Source organism: Schistocerca serialis, chromosome 5, assembly GCF_023864345.2.
Source record: "Schistocerca serialis cubense isolate TAMUIC-IGC-003099 chromosome 5, iqSchSeri2.2, whole genome shotgun sequence".
Classification (NCBI taxonomy): domain Eukaryota; kingdom Metazoa; phylum Arthropoda; class Insecta; order Orthoptera; family Acrididae; genus Schistocerca; species Schistocerca serialis.
This window is the reverse complement of record NC_064642.1, coordinates 532,422,550-532,440,560: the sequence shown is the minus strand read 5'-3', so window position 1 is coordinate 532,440,560 and position 18,011 is coordinate 532,422,550. Positions and strand designations below refer to the sequence as shown.

Sequence of the window (18,011 nt, the reverse complement as noted above, 5' to 3'; positions counted from 1 at the left end):
TTTCACAAAACCAATAGTATACTGCAATTAAAAATGCCACACTACAACACTAAGCTGGACAGCTGTGAAACACTGCTACCTTTGACACTACATGTGCACTGAAAGAAAAAAAATATGTATGTCTGTTGTGTTCTACAGTGATCCCAAATCACTTTGAACTGTTATCTCAACTAGCTTTTGAAACATCAAAGCACTGTGTTAGCAAACCAGTGTTCACAAATTTCTTGTTTACTGTATAGAATTCCACTTCCACACTGAATGCTTTACCCATTCTTATTGCAAAAGATATTTCACAAAAACAACCAGGCCTACTAAAAGATCTTGCACATTAACCATAAACTGAGCAGTAACAAACAATAGATTAATGACCTGAATTTTTTTTACTTCTGTATGTGTGTTTTTATGGTTTGTACCTTTTCCCTAATCTAGATGTGTGGACACACACACACACACACACACACACACACACACACACACACACACACACACACACACACGGCCCCAACTAAGGTTAAGGTTAAGGGAAAATGAGGGTTCTGTTTCATAAAAAATGCAACTTTAATACCAATTTTATTAGCTAAGCTATTGGTTACACAATACTATTCACAAACTAATTATTTACAATATGTATGCAGGCCCACAGAACAGGCAGACAATATAGCATTGTACTAAAACGTACAAAATACAGATTGGAAAATAATAATGTTTACAAATAAAAATTAAATCTTTAATTAAATTTATTACAAATATAGACAAGAACGAGATAGTGACACTGTCACCATTTTGTTATATTCAGTCAACATTGCCACATTCTCACATAACATTCTTGCAGCAATTTAAGGAAAATCTAGACACACACACTTGCACAGAAGAGCAGATTCACTCTCAGATCACACAGCATAAAAGGAACACACACTCTTTACAACAGTCTTTTCACGTAACTGCCAAACCAACAAAGAACGAAAAATAATAATCACATTCTACATGGAAAAGATGAATGAATCTGCATTGCAAGTAGGAGAACAGACTTCACTTAAACAGCTTTAACCATAAAATACCCCCACATTAACATTCAATTTGGCAATGTATCATATAAAATGTCTCTGACACTTTGCGAGAGAACATCAGGGAATTTAATATCAAATGAAACCAACAAGTCCCCTTTCCTGCTTGGTTCCTTTGGGAATGGCAGACCATGACCCTGAATGCGCTTCACTGTAGTTGGTTTCACTATCTCATTTGTGAGATTTATAGGAATTTTTTCGCCTGTCAGCGTAGGAACCTGGACGACAGTTCCACATAACGCCTGAAAGAGGACAATTATTATTCAGATTGGGTTGTATTAAATTGCGAGTACATAGTATTTAATACCAGAGACCAAATGAACATAAATACTAAATAAATAAAAAACTTACTTGTTTCAAAGTAATTTTTGAAGTGAAGCGGATGTCACTTCCTTCTCTCTTGAAAAGAGGATGTGGCTTGTCTCTTATTATGAAAACAATATCAGCTGGAATTTTGTTTCGGCCTTGGTCCCCTTCACGCTGGAAGGTAATTTTCGTACCTGCCTTCCAACCAGGTTTCACACTTATTGTCAACACTTTATCCTCTTTACGTGTAGAACCATCAGGCTGCAAAACCTTCCTTGATATCTTCATTTTCTTGATGCAACCTCGCAGAATGTCCTCTAATGTTACATATAAATCATGTTCAATTGGAGCATCCTGTATTTTGTCCTTGCTACGAGTAGGAGATCCACCAGGATGGTAGTTGAAAGAATGAGATCTGAAAGCAGGACCACCTGATTTCATGCCCATTGAGGTAAATGGATCATCTAACTCCATGTCATCAAAGATTCTGTTGCCACCAGGCCCACTCATTTCAAAGAAAGCTTGGAATGGGCTTGAAGACCCGAAGAACTGGGCAAATGTTGCACGTGGATCGCCGTGGAATGTGTAAGTGAATCCAGGTCCACCACCTTCAGCTGCACCAGGTGCACCTCCCTTCAGCCCTTCCTCACCGTATTTGTCATACACGTCTCTCTTCTTTTTATCACTTAAAACTTCATAGGCTTCAGCTACCTCCTTAAACCTTTCCTCTGCACCTGGGCTCTTATTTTTGTCAGGATGGTACTTCAGAGCCAACTTGCGGTAAGCTTTTTTAATTTCATCATCTGTGGCACTTTTGGGGACTCCCAGGATTTTGTAATAATCTTTCCCCATCTTCAACCTGCAACAAAAGAATGACCCATGTCAAAATTATATTAATCAATACTTACAGTATCCTGAAGAACTAACTACAAGTTATCATGAACAAGTCATCAAGTATGATTGTCTACTACCTTATAGTAGTAAATTTGTCTCCGTCAGATGGAAATTTTCTCATTGTTATAAGGAGTTGATTTTCTTTTATCAAGTCTGCATATTCTGGACATAGATCATTGCTAATGCATTCACATTCATTTACTATGACTGGAAGTTGAAATAGAATAAAACAAAGCCTAAACCACACCAGCTCCCACATGTGACAATTCAAATATGGGAAATATTTGACACTGCTCTTGATACTGTGAGCAACTGTGACAACATGATACATGATTGATAAATATAAACACTATGGATATCCCTGCATCTTCTGTATTATTGCTATTTACACTTTATATTTCTGACGTAACTAAAGGAAATGCAATCACTTGAACCAATTCTTAATTAGTGCTCTCATCAATTTTGTCTATTGAAGTGGTTTTCTGAAAGAGGATATAAATTACTGCTCTCATCAATTTTGCCTATCAAAGTATTTTGGTGAAAGAGGATACAAAGTTACATCCATTTACGTAACAGTGACAGTAATGTTCTTTCCATTTTGACATGTTTGCAGCTAAACTGCAGATAAAAGGAAATAGTAAATGATACCTGCATATGCTTGCAACACAGGATTTACAAACCATTATTACTGCAGTTAATGATTCTTTCTGTACAAGATAAATGTTATTTCAATAATGAAGTGTCATTTAGGCATGTCTGATATTTTTCGAGATCTCAAATTGTGCTTGAGAATGGCTATATAGTGGAAGTCATGATTGTGCGAAATAAATTAATAAAATTCTGTAGTCAAATAGGGGAAATTTAAAAAAGAAAAAAAACTGTCACGGGATTTAATCAAACTGTTTAGGTCCTTCACTGAAATCGAAAATTTTGTTGCAGGTGAAATTTTGGTAAAAGAACTTTTTATATCTAAATGTAATGTTCTCCTTAGGAGAGAGAGTACTAACAAGTATTTCTAACAATTTACAAATTAATGGCAAGTACTACAACTGATGGAGCTGGAGAATGTACCATGGACCAATGATTTTTTAAAAGTGTACAGCCTAGTAATAACAACTCTTACTGTCTGCAGCTGGCAGGATAGTATTACAACTGCACTATCATACCACTTCCTTCGTCATTTAGGTACAATGTTTTCTTTATACTTAAGATCCCAAAATCAAACAAGAAAGGACATTGTCAAAATGAATGTTAAACTGGAGTGTTTTCGTGGCCTAGCAAAAGAACTCTTAGACAATGAGAACAGTATGTATAAACATTTAATCACATAAAGAGATTGACTTCCCATCCAGACTAACTCAGAAACTACTACAAACCTAATTTTTACTGCACTCAACTGCTACCTCTACTAACCTACTACATTAGGGAGAAATGCCCATCAACATGCGTCATTCAAAACATTATGCCAGCTGAAGTGGGACTCAAAAATGAATAAGTTGTGGCAGTAAATTATAATGACTCTGTATGAAGTGATTTACAGGATGCATTTAGAACTCACCCCTAATCTGCCACTTCACTGGTGAAAATGCCTGCTTCAGGCAATATGTTTCTATTACTGTGGCCAAGTTGGTAACATACAGCTAGGTAACCAAAAAAGGTGCCTGACAACAGCCAATGTGCCTCAACATGCTTTGAGAACCAAAATTTTAAGATTGGTAAACTGTTGTCCCAAGCTTTTCTATTGCTCTCCACCACCTGTTGGAATATATTAAGTACTAGACAAACCAGCAATTGCAACAAATGTAATAAGATTTACATCACAATTTCCTTCTCCCTATTCTGCCCATCTCCTCCTCTGATATTCTCCTCCTTCCTCTGTTCTATGCCCACCCCTCTCCCCCCCCCCCCCCCCACCTCTCTGACTTTTTGAGCCTTGTTTATTGTTATTAAAAACAAAACCTCACTTACAGTGGGTAAAATGGTTGGGATCATTGGTATACACAGTACAAGACAGATCTCTACAGCTACTTTTCAGTTAACAGGAAGGCTGTACAATGCCATCTGGAAGTTTAGTATCATGAAGAAAACTGAAGTAACTCTGTGAAGAACATTTCAAAATTTTTGATAATTTCACACACTGTCTTGTCTGTATATAGTTGCATAGATGAGACATCTGTGATTAATGTGGATTGTCATGACTAAAGTGTGTGTAATAGTTGTGCAGTAACTGAAACATATTGCTGACTGCAATTTGTTCTGAAATTACCGCGCATCCTGAGGTTGTGGTTAAATTGGGACAGAAGAGGAACTAACTTTGCCCACTACAGTCCCCATGGCTGACTAAAACCTACTGTCATGTTCCCATCACGACTCTATAGCTAAACTCCAAAATCCATCTTGCAGTGTGTGGCAGAGGGTAATTTGTCTACCACCACCACTTCCTTTCTTTCTTTCTTTCTTTCTTGTTCCAGTCATGAATTGTTCACAGGAATAACAACTGCTCGTAAGCCTTAGTGTGGGTCAAGTCTATATAATTTTATCTTCACTGTCCTAGATACACATAGCAGGAATCAATATACTTTTGCTGACTTCTACAAATGCACCCTGTCAGAACCTTAAACAGTAAACCACATTGTGACGCAGAATGCGTTTCTTGCAGTGCCTGCCAGTGGAATCTGCTGAGCATCTCCATCACGCTTTCACACGTAATAAACAAACCACTAATGAAATGTGCAGCTCTTTTTTAATCTTCTCCATTTTCCCTGTCGGCCTTATCTGGAATAGATTACACAGATGAGCAATATTCAAATATTGGTCAAACAAGGGTTTTTGTGAGCTATCTACACTGCGAGTTTAATAAACTTCCTGAAGATTCTTCCAGTGAATCTGACTTGCACCTGTCTTAGCTGCAATCAATTTTAGGTGATTGTTCCACTTTAAATTGCCCGATACGCACACTCCTAGGTATTTTGTGACAGCTTCCACTGATTGTTTTGCAATCATGTAGGCATACTGTAATTTGTCTTTCTGACTATTTATCCACAATATGGGGCATGGCCAAAGTTATTTTTATACCTGAAGATTTCTCTCCACTGAGAGTGACATGCTGTGATCTGTTTGCTGGAAACTCTCCAACCTGAACACAGTGTTGGTCTGATTTTCAGTATGCCCATATTTTGTTCACTACATGGCAGTGCAGAACTGTATTGAATGACTGACGGAAATCGGGGAACACGACATCCACCTGGGTGAGATTATCTACTGATGCCAATAAAAATACGTAAATTGCAGCACCACTACTTTTATCTCTGCTTACCTATGAATGGCAACTTCAAATTAAATACGAAGAGTGCTAATTGTAACTACTTGGTGCATGTTAACAGCACAAACTTTGTCCAAGAACATTACACACTTCTGAAAAATTTAATAGTAAGTTAAGGGAGAAAATTATTAAAGGCGAGAGACACATTAAGATGTGTATGTGCAACTGCAGTATCACTCAAAATCTAAAAGTGCCACCATATCTGTATGTATACGCCATGTTTACTACTGTATGTACACACAATGTTTACTATCCCCGCACCTTTAATACTTTAAACAAATCTGTTTCCAAGTGCTTCACACAATGCAAGTTCTTTTTACATACATTCTTGAAGAATTAAATATGTGTAACTGAAGTACAACCACAAATGTTACCTTGTAGATTGCATAAGAAACATTCTCACCTACAAAAATGTTAATACCTGAATAGTTTTTTTTTTTTTCCTTTCTCATTATAGTTTATTGAGCACATCCCCACAAAATCTAAAACTTTTGTCACTCCACATATAATATTACAGCAGTATTACCCATTTATCTCTTATTTCCATAACAGAAATTAAAAACTTGACACTACGTTGCAAGAATTTATGATTAATGATAAATCGAGAAATAGTAGTACAGTGTATACTGCTCTTTTAAAATGTTGGTAAAGATACTATGAAAACCTACAGTTCCTAACTCTAAGCACCTCTTCAGGTTCAAACATATACAATCTTAAACCCATATATGTAAAATGAAATTCACATTTTCAACATTAAATCGCACAGATTTCACAATATTGACCTATGTCGCAACCTACTATATTTGCTGTACATGCGAGTAGCAGACGAATCAGGATAAGAATATAGTATATCCATATTGAATAATCAATATTCATAATTATCAAAAGATGGAATGATAGCAACCATATCCCGCATTTACTATAAGTGTGTAACAATGGAACCAACTCCTATTAATTAGCATGTAGCCAAGCACCTTTATAATTTAAATGTCACTGCACATTTAACACACCTATGTTGTCAATGCAGGTATGTTAGTCAAAAAGAAAGTATGTGATAACATCCTTAGCCGCCATTTACTAGCAAACAATTATACAAAATATGTTAATAACTTACGAAAGTTGAGAATATAATGAAGTTTTACTGTAAATTAGTGAACAAAATAAATTTATCCATATGAAATCTCCCCCATAAATTACTTATCCCAGCAACTGCCCCCCCCCCCCCCAATCCTCATTGCTGCAAACAAAATACGAACTGTCAACCTTACAACATCCCATTGCTCCAGTTTCCCCAACAGCCCTACAAGACAGCATTGTCAAGATCAATATTTGTCCTATTAGGAGTATCAGAACACCTAGTAACAGTGATATGCAAATACTATTTCTACTTAACTTTGAATGTTTCAATTTGTCTGCTATGACAATTTCACAGCAAAACAACTAATATGCTGCTTAAAATATAGAAACAATTTTACATGGATAAACCATGAATTGTCAATGTATACGCAGTCACAATACCCAAGTTCCATGAAAGACTATTCTATTTCCATCACAAGCTAGACAAATACACACTTGCAGTTACCCATGCAGTAACAGTTTATAATTTAATCATCACACCTCATTAGCATATGCAGTTGGCAAAGCTAACAAATGTGAATGCCAAATACAGATTTTGCTAATAGAATGGTCTGTGGTGACGACTAACGTCACAAAAATAAATTGCGTAGCGTGTTCAGAAAACATATTTGGTAATGGAAAAATCAGTTATTTTGATATTATGTACAAATACAATAGACAAAATACGAAAATTTCAAGGGGTCGGGCCACGAGTATCTTTTACCCACACTTAATTTCCGGAATCTTCCAAGATCCATAACTTATTTGATTTTTCAGATTTTAACAGCTTTGATTCCATTGTCATGCTGTCGCAACCTCAGGTGCTAATATAAAAGCAATACTATGCGCGTTGTTTTAATGTGGTTACTCTATTAACTTAAAGTCAAGACTTGGGAACACACATTGGGGGCAATACGGATACTATCATCAAAACATTGCATTTTTCGCGCAGATATCCATATATCACATTATCATGTGGTGTCAACTGCGTTATTGACGACGTCCTGAAGTGTAACACCATACTGCACACAAATTCTACGAAAGACTAATCACTTCTGATTCTGCCATAAAAGCTTACCAACACTAAATGTAAACAAGATCAAAATTGACGTAACCTAACTATTTAGAACTATAAATAACTTGTTGAAAGCTCTGCTACTGTAACTTCTGCCACAAACCATTCTCGGTTGGAATTTACAACGAATTATCTCCTTTATTGGCTAATGTTTTCTTTAAAATGCCTATTGTGAGAGAATGAATACGACCTTAGAATAAATGTGACATTAGTTGCAATTAGTTTGTTTAGCACGAGAGCAATTACATAATTTGATATGAGCGCCTATATAAACTAACTTGCCCTAAATTTGTACTGTTATATCATGATACCTGCCACGTAATTTTTTATGCGACACGTTACGTGGAATTATCTCCGTCAAAACTGCAACGTCTAAACTTTTCGAAGTGCATTACGCAGATAATACAAAGAGAGGAAAAAATGGCAAAGGACAGTGAATAATCCAATGCACTCTGAACGTACGATAACATAAAATGGCTCTACAAAGGAAGCGAAACTTCGCACCCAACCAATACGATCAACCTTTTCCTCAAATATTAAAATATAATCCATTTTCACTCACATTTACGACGAAGAACTAAAATAGTTCGGTCTTGCTTCACTGCAACACACTGCGGATCATTGCTCAGCAGAGAACACAGTCGCATCAATTTTTAAAATACAAATAAAAGCGTCTAAAATAACACAACATATGCGAGTACTTACGATTTACAACGATGTAGAAGATTCTGCAAATAATTTAAACAAACACACGATCGACAGCACAACTCACACGACTTCGTCAAACTAAACCCTTACGCGTTTCTGCTCCGTGCATATATACCCACACTCTTCGAGAATATTCCGGAAGCGTCTGTACGCTGGCAGATTTCCAACATGGCAAAGATAACATTTGGAAAGATGTACTCAACGTTTCGATTATCGATATTTTACCTTCGAGCTGTCTGGTGTAACATCCTTGTTGCTGAAGTGCTTCTACCTGTCGGCAAAGAAACGATACTAAGTTTTGCCTTAGTCAGGTTTATGCAAATATAATGCGGGAGGTACGGATAAACTGGTTGGAAGTTGAGCGTCGAGCGCCGTAGATTAAGCAGGATGAATGTAAGCTGTGAAGTCAAATGTAGCGACAGATATGAAATGCAGTTTGTTAATATAATGTGGTTAATATTATTAAATGATGTTGATATGTTTTGTTTCTTTCAGATTGAAATTTTCGCTGCCCAAGATTCAAAACGTATCGGAACTCTCGATAATGTAAGTCACTGTAAAATTATTACGGAAATTATCAGCATCAAAACTTTATTTCAGAAGTGGGGCCCATATTGCTCTATTTTGCTATTTCCTGTGGTTACTTAGTTAAGGAATTTATATTAAAATAATAAAATGCTAATACAGATTCTAAACAATGCATATGATTGACCATCTCCAAGAATCTGAGAAATTATGTTTAATGGGAATAATTATCACGCCCAAGAAAAAGGAAACAAAGTCGTTACTATGTTTTTTCTGGTAGCGCTGTTTGTTGCGTGGTCAAGAATATTTGATAGAATTCGTAATTGACAGCATGCTGATAGCTGCTGATTTCAAAGTAAGATTTAGCGGCAAAAAAGCATTAAGGAAAGGTTTCGGAATATGTCAAGTTATGTCATAAAATAAGCTCTAATGTGCGCTAGAATGTTGCACGAGATGGTGTTGGAACACTTAAGTTTCCCATTCAAAAAGAAAAGAAAAAAAAACCCTAGATTTTCGGTGTTTATTGATCAGCAGACGTGGAATTACCAAGACCACCGTGTGCAAAATAAAATAACTTCAAAACGTATTATTTATTCAACAGAATATGGTTCAAAGTTGTTGATAATGATACCTCATGCAAAGGTCTTTTTGGAGACCTACACGTTCTTATGCTAATACATTTCCTGCCTAGTGGTATCTGTGGTTGATAAGAGGAGTGTACTGAAGATGAACTGGGCAGTTGACAGCCACAATATCGGAAGTAAAACCTAGTTACAAAATACATTTGCCTAGTGTACTTTTATTGAAAGTGTATGTGGTGTAAATATGACTGGTCACGCAGTCTGTGAATTCTGTCAGACTGTGCCAAATGTTTACCAAAAGCCGTAAACACAATACACATTGACACAAATCCACATGATTGTGGATGTGCAACCTTCTAATACTTAATAAATGTAACAGGAAACAGTGCTTAGTACTTTCAGCTGATACTCAGAGCTATCAAGTTCAAGCCTAACTTTAAATGTTGACATTTAAAGTCCATAAGGATCTAGTTGATCACTAGTCCTCGTCAAACCCCAAATCAGGAATTTGATGAAATGGACAGGATCGTTCCTATCATTAGTGTTGATAGGAAGAAAAGTTTTGTAGAGTTGATCTCTCAGAAACACTTTAAAGTTATAGATGAGAAAGCAGTAAACATGTGGCACCTTGCAGGTTTACCTTATACTGCTGGATAGTTGTTGCTTTATTATTAACTGAGTCACTAATTCCAGTATAGAATATTAAATACAAGCTGCTGTTAACTTTGTGGGTTTCCAACATTATGAAACTAGGTATCTTTCAGTTTGAACAGGAAGTGACTGCATCTGTCCCAACATTAGAAGTGGGACATCATTGCTCAAATCAGCCCCATCTTTCCCTACAGTTCCTAAAAATATAACTGCTTTATATGTATTTAGATGTGTTCTCAGTCAATTGTTGTGGGAATTTTGCTGTTTATTGTGGTAGATTAAAGCAGCAGCAACCTCTGTATTCAACAGGTTCGTCATCAAAAAGACAGGGATGAGTCATTTCATGCCAAATCAAACTAGCTGCCAACCTGACCCTTTCAGATTTTCATCAAATTTTCTGTGTTCATTGCCCATACAGAGAGAATGAAAAAGTCAAATTTCATCATTTTAGCACGACTACGACAAATGTAATGGCCGCCGGAAAAATTGAAAAATGTATGTAATTTGACAATCACTGCTGATACTAACCGCTGTAACTTCTAGATCTGTGAAACAGGTAATTTTGGGAAGTGCTACGAAGATTTCAAATTATACCTCACATGGCCATATTCAAACCATATCCATAAAGGTCAGTGACATTGATCTTGAATCTTCTAAAACATGTTGCCTTCAAAATTTCTGTAAAATATATATATATATATATATAAATCGGTTTTTTCATGTTACACTACACAACATAAAAGAAAAGTCAAGTTGGGATGACATTTGGAGATACAAATGAATATCTACAGCTATGTGATACAATAAAGCAATACTAATTGAATGCAAACTGCAACAAAATGGCACAGACTACTGAGAAACATGTTAACAATTAAAACACTGTTGTGATAGCAACACACATTAAGATAGCAAGATGAACTGGTCAATAACGAGCATTTGCAATATACAAGGTAACAGGCTATGACCTCGGACTTCCAGGAGGCAAAATGTGATATTATCATCCCTACCAAATGTATGGAATGTATGGCAAGTAGATTAAAATTTATACAAATGTATAAAGACCTACCATGCCTCAGTGCTGGCTAGCAAGAGATCACTGTGCATATTTTGGCAAGTGATCACTGGATCTTTTGGTGAATGGACAGATATGTCACATGCAGTTCTCACATCGGCCTTCGTAAGAATGTCTCTTGTCCACAGTAAAGATGACAGGTTTCTTGGAGTATTCAGATGAAGTTGAACAGCCATTATGATGCAGAAAGTTTTCAGAATACACCCAAGGCAACAGTGACCTTCATGCGTGCATGCAGCAAACTCAGTAATATCACTGAGGTATGACACTTGTTGTGGCCCACGTTATTTGATATGTGGTTAATTGGAGAAAAACTTATGGTCTTTGGGAATAACACATTGTAGCTTATGGATACCTGCACTAGTGCAAACCTGTGCAAATTTCTCTTGAAGGAGAGCCGCTTCATCACATTATTAGTTCTTTAACGAAAGTCACACACAGTAATGTTCTTGTAACACCATTCAGACAACTGTCTTCTCATCTGAGAGTTGTAGAGGCACCGCAGAGTGGCACAGGACGCATGTCTGAGTGATACCAGTATTATTATTATTATTATTATCACGGTCATTTTCCTTGCGGTGTGACAAGCAAATGCCACACTGAACAATCATTGAAATCGCTGATCAAAAGACACGTTTGTAAAATTGTTGCGGGTTTTGTAAAGGGCCACAGCACCATCTGAAAAGTAGTAAATGTACCCGAGTGTTCTATGAAAATGAGATATCGTGAAGTTTACCAAATGATGTTGGATAGACTGAACACTCAGAGGAAATATAATCAATTGCATGATATTGTGGATGTCTATAATAAATAGCGAATGGATGAATGGTGGCCTGTGTGATGTTCCAGTGGTACATCTCTCATCCTACAGTGTAAATGCCAAATTCTCTGCAAAATCTTTCAACAACGTATCCATTGTCAGAAAGTGTCTTCCAGCTGATGAAGAAATTCAGACAATTGGGCGGTTACAAAGGAGTGCAGAGCAGCCCCCTCCACCTCTGGCCCAAGAAGTCTTCCACAGAAGCTAGAAGAGTGAGGGAAGTTGTTGTATATATCCACAGTTTGTATGTTGTTTCATCAATACCATTTTCATCAAACAGCTCTCCTGGGTATCTCATGAGACACTGTACCTGGGCAGTTCTCATATGTTGACATATTACTTCTGCTGTGCGAGATAGCAATTGATCTTGGCAATACTGTGTACATGTTAAGTAGAAAGTCTGCTTCTCATGTCAACTCTTTCAATCTGTAACCTTCCAACATGAGCTTCACAGTTTGGTGAATACTGCAAATACACACACTGTCAGTACCAGTTGCACCAGACAGAAAACAGTTCTTGGACCATAACTGGCAAATTTTGGATAATGCTTCTTTCATGGCCTCGATGTTTCTTAGTGCTTGATACAGCTCATTTGGGTTTCCTTACACCAGTAATCTCTATTTATGAACTGTGGAAACATTTTCCTTGAGAAAAACAAAATCTTTTTTCCCAGCAAACAGCAGCTGTTGTAGAATTTTGTCATAGAGTTCACAATATGTTCACTTAGGTCACAGATTAGGAGTTACTAAGATACTACATCTTTGGCTAGTTGTTTTGCCTTCCTCACGAAATAGTTTGAGGCTCCAAAGCCATATTTAGTTCTTTGAATGCCCTAACCTTTTGGAAGAAGTGTCAACATTTGGATCTGCTCACTGATTATGGTGCTAGTACTGAATTTCCCTTTCACTTGCATTATAATTTCAGATTCCACATTTGTTTCACCCTCTCCATTTTTTTTTTTTTTTCATATTTACTTTGCAGTAGTGCTCTCCCCCCCCCCCTCCCCCCCCCTTCTTCACCAGGGATTTGCCAAGGGATAACACACAGTCATTTGATACAAGTAAAGCAATGTGTAGGACAACAGACATGTCCGACATGCCAGAGGAGTAATGAAGGTTTGGAATTCCTGTCTGTGTAGTTGGTTCACTGACAGGCATTGTTTGTGTGTCATATTTTTACTACATCTATCACATATTTTGTGGTCTGTCATTCCTCATCATTTCGACAAAACACATTTTCCCTGTGAATAATAAAATAGCTTGTTACTGGCTTGTTTATATTGTTACCTACTGTGCGTTGCTATCACATCATCTTTTTAACTGTCAACATGTTTTCAATACTTTGTCATTTAGTTGCAGTTTGCATTCAATTTATACACTTTTATTCTATCACATTACTGTGTGTGTTAATTTGTATCTCCTAATCCAGATGGCATCCTGAATTTATTTTTTTACTATGTTGTGCAGTGCAACATGAAGGTGCAAATATTTTTCATAAATTTTGAAGATTATATGTTTCGAGACATTCAGGATCAATGTCACTGACCTTACTCATGTATATTGTTTCAATGTTGCCATGTTGGATATAATTTGAAAGCTTGTTCCTAGCTCTTTCCAAAATTACCCGTTTCATAGTTCTGTCTCTACTAGAACACAAGTTACAGCCATGTGTGTCAACAATGTTAGTGGAATTTTCCGTGCATTTTTAAAAATCAGGACAGCCATTACTTTTTGTAGATGTTAGTTCTAAAATTTTGCAATTTTCATTCCCGCAATGTGTGCAATGGACACACCAAAGTTGACAAAAATTGGACATGGTTGGGTTGAAAATTGTACTTTCCTGTGTTGATTTGGCATGTAATGATCCCGATTTCACATGTACTGGTAAGACTTTTGAGGAATCTATTTTCTACAATTACTGTGATTTACATGCATCAGAAAAACTTGAATGAAATGGTAAAAGTGTGTTAACTGTCAATGTCAATTAAATTCACCAACAGCCCTGTATCTGAAGATGTTATTTTATTTTATTTTGAAGGCTATCAGTTTCATGACTTCACTACACCATCTTCAGGCCCCATACGCATCTCTCCAAATAAACAAAAATGTCATATAGAGCCATAAATCTCTGGAGGTCATTAATTCAATTGTTACACTAGTGTTTCATTCAAAGACTTGATAGCAACTCACTGAAACACTAGTGTAATGATTGAATTCACGACATCCAGAGATTATGGCTCTATGACATTTTTTTTGTTTGGAGAGATATATATGGAACCTGGAGATAGCACAGTGAAACGCTGAAACTGGTGGCCTTTAAAATAAAATAAAATCGTAAGATAAACGGCTGTTGGTGAATTTCATTGATATTGACAGTTACTTAACTAGCCGATGTCTCCTGTCCATGTTGAACCAACAGAGGCAAAGTCTAACTTTTCAATAAGCAAAGTTATTCATATTTTATTGATATATTGCTGTCATTATAATGCAAAGAATATTTTTGATAGTTTGTTTATCAGCATGTAAATTTTTTATAAACAAATTAATGTAAATTTCAGGTGAGTCCATCAAGCAACATAAGAAACATCAAGAAACAGATTGAGGAGTTGAGGCCAAAGTTATACCCTGATAGGCAGTCAGTCAGACTTGAACCAAAGGGAAAGACATTGAAGGATGAAGAGACTGTGAGCTCATTGGGATTAGGAAATGGATCTAAACTGTACGTAAAAGATCTTGGGCCTCAAATAGGGTGGAAAACAGTTTTCTTAGCAGAGTATGCTGGTCCACTTGCAGTGTATTTGTGGATTTATCAGAGACCATGGCTGTTCTATGGTTCAGATGCTGCAGCACTACAACCACATCCTGTAGTTCAGTATGTATTTTATTCCAATATAAATTTTCATTTTATTTCGGTCTTTATTGGTTTGAGAGTAATTTACTTGGTCTTAACACTTACCAGGCAGAAAGGGACTTATAAAATTATTACTATATCACCAAGTCTGAGTGGGAAAAAAGACTTGTCAACTTTCATTTCTGATACCATCTTACTGCAGCTTATGATCAACATTTTTCTAAACTTGTGTTCACACAGTGTTTTTTGTGTGCAAATTTTAATAACCTTCACAGTAATGTCCCCGAAGATAAAGCCACAAGGTGACGACCTTAAGAGAAAGAAAATACCTTAGAAATGAAGCATAAAATCATTGAAAAATACAAACAGGGTGTGAGTGTTGCTGATTCAGCATGCACATACAGTTGGTCTACATAAACTATTTGCACTGTCCTCAAGAATGAGGACAATATTATGCAGATAGATGCTTCAAAAGGGAGTGTCAATAATATCTAAACAGCAGTTTCATATTCTGGACGATGTTGAAAGGTTGCTCTTCACATGGATAAATGAAAAGCAATTGCAAGGTGACACTGTTAACAAGATCATCATTCGTGAGAAGGCAAGAATGATTTTCATTAACTTCGTTAAGAAGATACAAAGAAGGCTGCTTTGTATGCTGAAAATCATCACCCCAATAAAGCAGTGGCTACATATGCTACAAATTTATTTGATGATAATGCTGTGTTGCATTTTTGTCAAAAGTTGGTGTCAGCTGAAAAAATGTTTACAGATACCTTCCTAGAAAAAAGAACTAGTTATGTATAGTGAATAATAAGGTGCATAATAATGTACGAGGGTTGTACCAAAAGTAAGGTTTCCATATTTTTTACAAATAGAAAACATTGGTTATCATTATTAATTTATACATCATTCAAAAGCTTACAATTTTGTCTATTTTTCAACATGGTCTCCTTTTTTGACACACTTTTGAAGATGGTGCTCCAGCTTTTGTATTGCGAAGTCGAAGGAGTCTTCCGCCAACTCGTTGAGGAAGTGTGTGACCTCTGCTCGGACTTCGTCACTCTTGAAGCGTTCGCCACCAAAGTGTTCCTTTAGCTTGGGGAAGAGGTGATAATCGCTGGGGCTAAATCCGGGTTTATGGCGGATGGGGCATAACAGACCACCCAAATTTCTTCAAAAGCTCCTGTGTTTGATGAATGGTGTGGAGTCTAGTATTGACGTGAAGAAGCACTACTCCCTCCATCAGTTGTCCTCTCCTGTGATTCTGGATTTCTTGCTGAAGTTTGGTTAATGTTTCACAACATATGTCTGAGTTTGTCTTCCCAGGTTGCATGAAATCGATGAGGAGTACCCCCTTTTGATCCCAAATCACAGTCGCCATAACCTTTCCTGCCGACTGCGTTTGTTTCAGTTTCTTTGGTGACGGTGAACTGGAGTGACGCCACTGATGACTGTTATGTTGTTTCGGGGGTGTGACGATAGTCCAACAACGTTCTGCTTGTTGCCTCCCCCTTCACATTGTTGAAGAAACTTGCAAGCAGTCAAGTTGTTGCTCCTTGTGTCCGTCAGTCAGCATCCATGGGATCCAGCGAGCACACACTTTTCGATAACCCAATGTTTCTGTTAAAGGTTTTTCAATAGTGCTGTGGGAAGCTTAGGAATGCCTTCAAGTTCATGGACAGTGACCTTCCGATCTTTGAGCAGCTCACTGTTGATCTCCTGGACAATCGCATCCAGAACTGGCAGTCTTCCACTCCATTCATCATCATGAACTTCTGTGCAATCCTCAGAAAAAGCCCTGCACTCTTCACAATAAACATCAGTCAGTTGCCAATGAATCTCCATGGGCAGTAACTTCTTTGGGTGGAGGAACCGGATTACTGCTTGAACCTCGCACTTGGTGGGAGCGGCGATCAACACTTCCATCTCTGATGGCTGCTAAGACAACACTGAGCGGCGCTTCAAATTGCGGACATGTGGGCTCGAGACTGGGGGAACCTCTGCGCACGGCACTGTTATCGGATTTAGCCTAGCATCTTCCCTCGAGGCTGTAGCTGATTGGGAACCTTACTTTTGGTACAACCCTCGTATGTATAATTTTCTTTGAATAAATGTCATGAATAAGATAAAACTTTTCGTACTTTTTCTAAAATCGTATTGGCAAAGCAAAATAATTTGTGGGCAGACCAACTAAAAATATTTGTTTACTTTGTACTGCACTTGTGTGTTTTGATGGTTTAAACCCGAACAGGGTTGGAAGATCAGTAAAGAGAAAATTCTTGATCCGTTACTGGTTTTGTCTGCTTCACCATTGACTCGGAAATAGAAAAAAAAGAGCTATCACCTTGTATTTCTTAAAACTGTAAAACCCAAATTATGCCATCAGTGTAAGATTTAGTTGGTTCTGCTTCCCTCCACATGTCTTATTTCCTCGCAGTAGTCTCTGTGGAGTGTGATCCACACTTATAATTTTTACTGGGACTGTTACACGTGTAGTAGGGAGCAACCTATTAAATCTATAGACATACTCAGCAAACTGTTGTGAAGTGCATGGTGGAGGGTACTTCCCATTGAATCACTTATTAGGGCTTCCTCCCATTCCATTCACATATGGAGTGCAGGAAGAGAACACTAGTTTAATCTTGTCTTTGCTCGTTGTAGGGTAGCCATACAAAAATGGTTGTAGTATCTTCAGAGATTCATCAGTTAAAGCTGGTTCTTGAAACTTGCTAGTGGGCTTTCTGAGGATAGTTTGTGTCTATCTTGAAGTGTCTGCCATTTCACTTTGTTCAGCGTATCTGTGACCTTCCTCGGGGTGTAGTAAACCTGTGCTATCCTTCAATATGTACATTTCATATCCCCTGTTAGTCCTATTTTGTGCAGGTCCCACACACTTCAGCAATGTTGTAGAATGGATGGCATGAGTGATTTGTGAGCAATCTCATTGGTAGACTGATGTTATTTCCCTGGTATTCTACCATTGGACCGAAGTTTGTCACCTGCTTTACCTGCATGTGCATTCGT

General features: G+C 37.2%; 2 protein-coding genes across 2 annotated transcripts in view; one reads left to right on the top strand and one right to left on the bottom strand.

Moving 5' to 3' along the window:
• Positions 1 to 553: 553 nt before the first annotated feature.
• LOC126482404 (dnaJ protein homolog 1) lies at positions 554 to 8,638 on the bottom strand. Its single transcript, XM_050106524.1, has 3 exons — positions 8,483 to 8,638; positions 1,416 to 2,229; positions 554 to 1,306 (listed from the first exon to the last, which is right to left on the bottom strand). The coding sequence occupies exons 2-3, from the start codon at positions 2,220 to 2,222 to the stop codon at positions 1,073 to 1,075; spliced, it is 1,041 nt and encodes a 346-aa protein (XP_049962481.1). The 5' UTR covers positions 2,223 to 2,229; positions 8,483 to 8,638; the 3' UTR covers positions 554 to 1,072.
• Positions 8,639 to 8,724: 86 nt separating this feature from the next.
• Positions 8,725 to 18,011, top strand: part of LOC126482405 (very-long-chain enoyl-CoA reductase) — a 51,376-nt gene continuing 42,089 nt past the window's right edge. Inside the window, exons 1-3 of the mRNA XM_050106526.1 lie at positions 8,725 to 8,878; positions 8,981 to 9,031; positions 14,692 to 15,005. Coding sequence (XP_049962483.1) covers positions 8,873 to 8,878; positions 8,981 to 9,031; positions 14,692 to 15,005 — 371 coding nt within the window. The 5' untranslated portion in view covers positions 8,725 to 8,872. The remainder of the gene's footprint in view (positions 8,879 to 8,980; positions 9,032 to 14,691; positions 15,006 to 18,011) is intronic.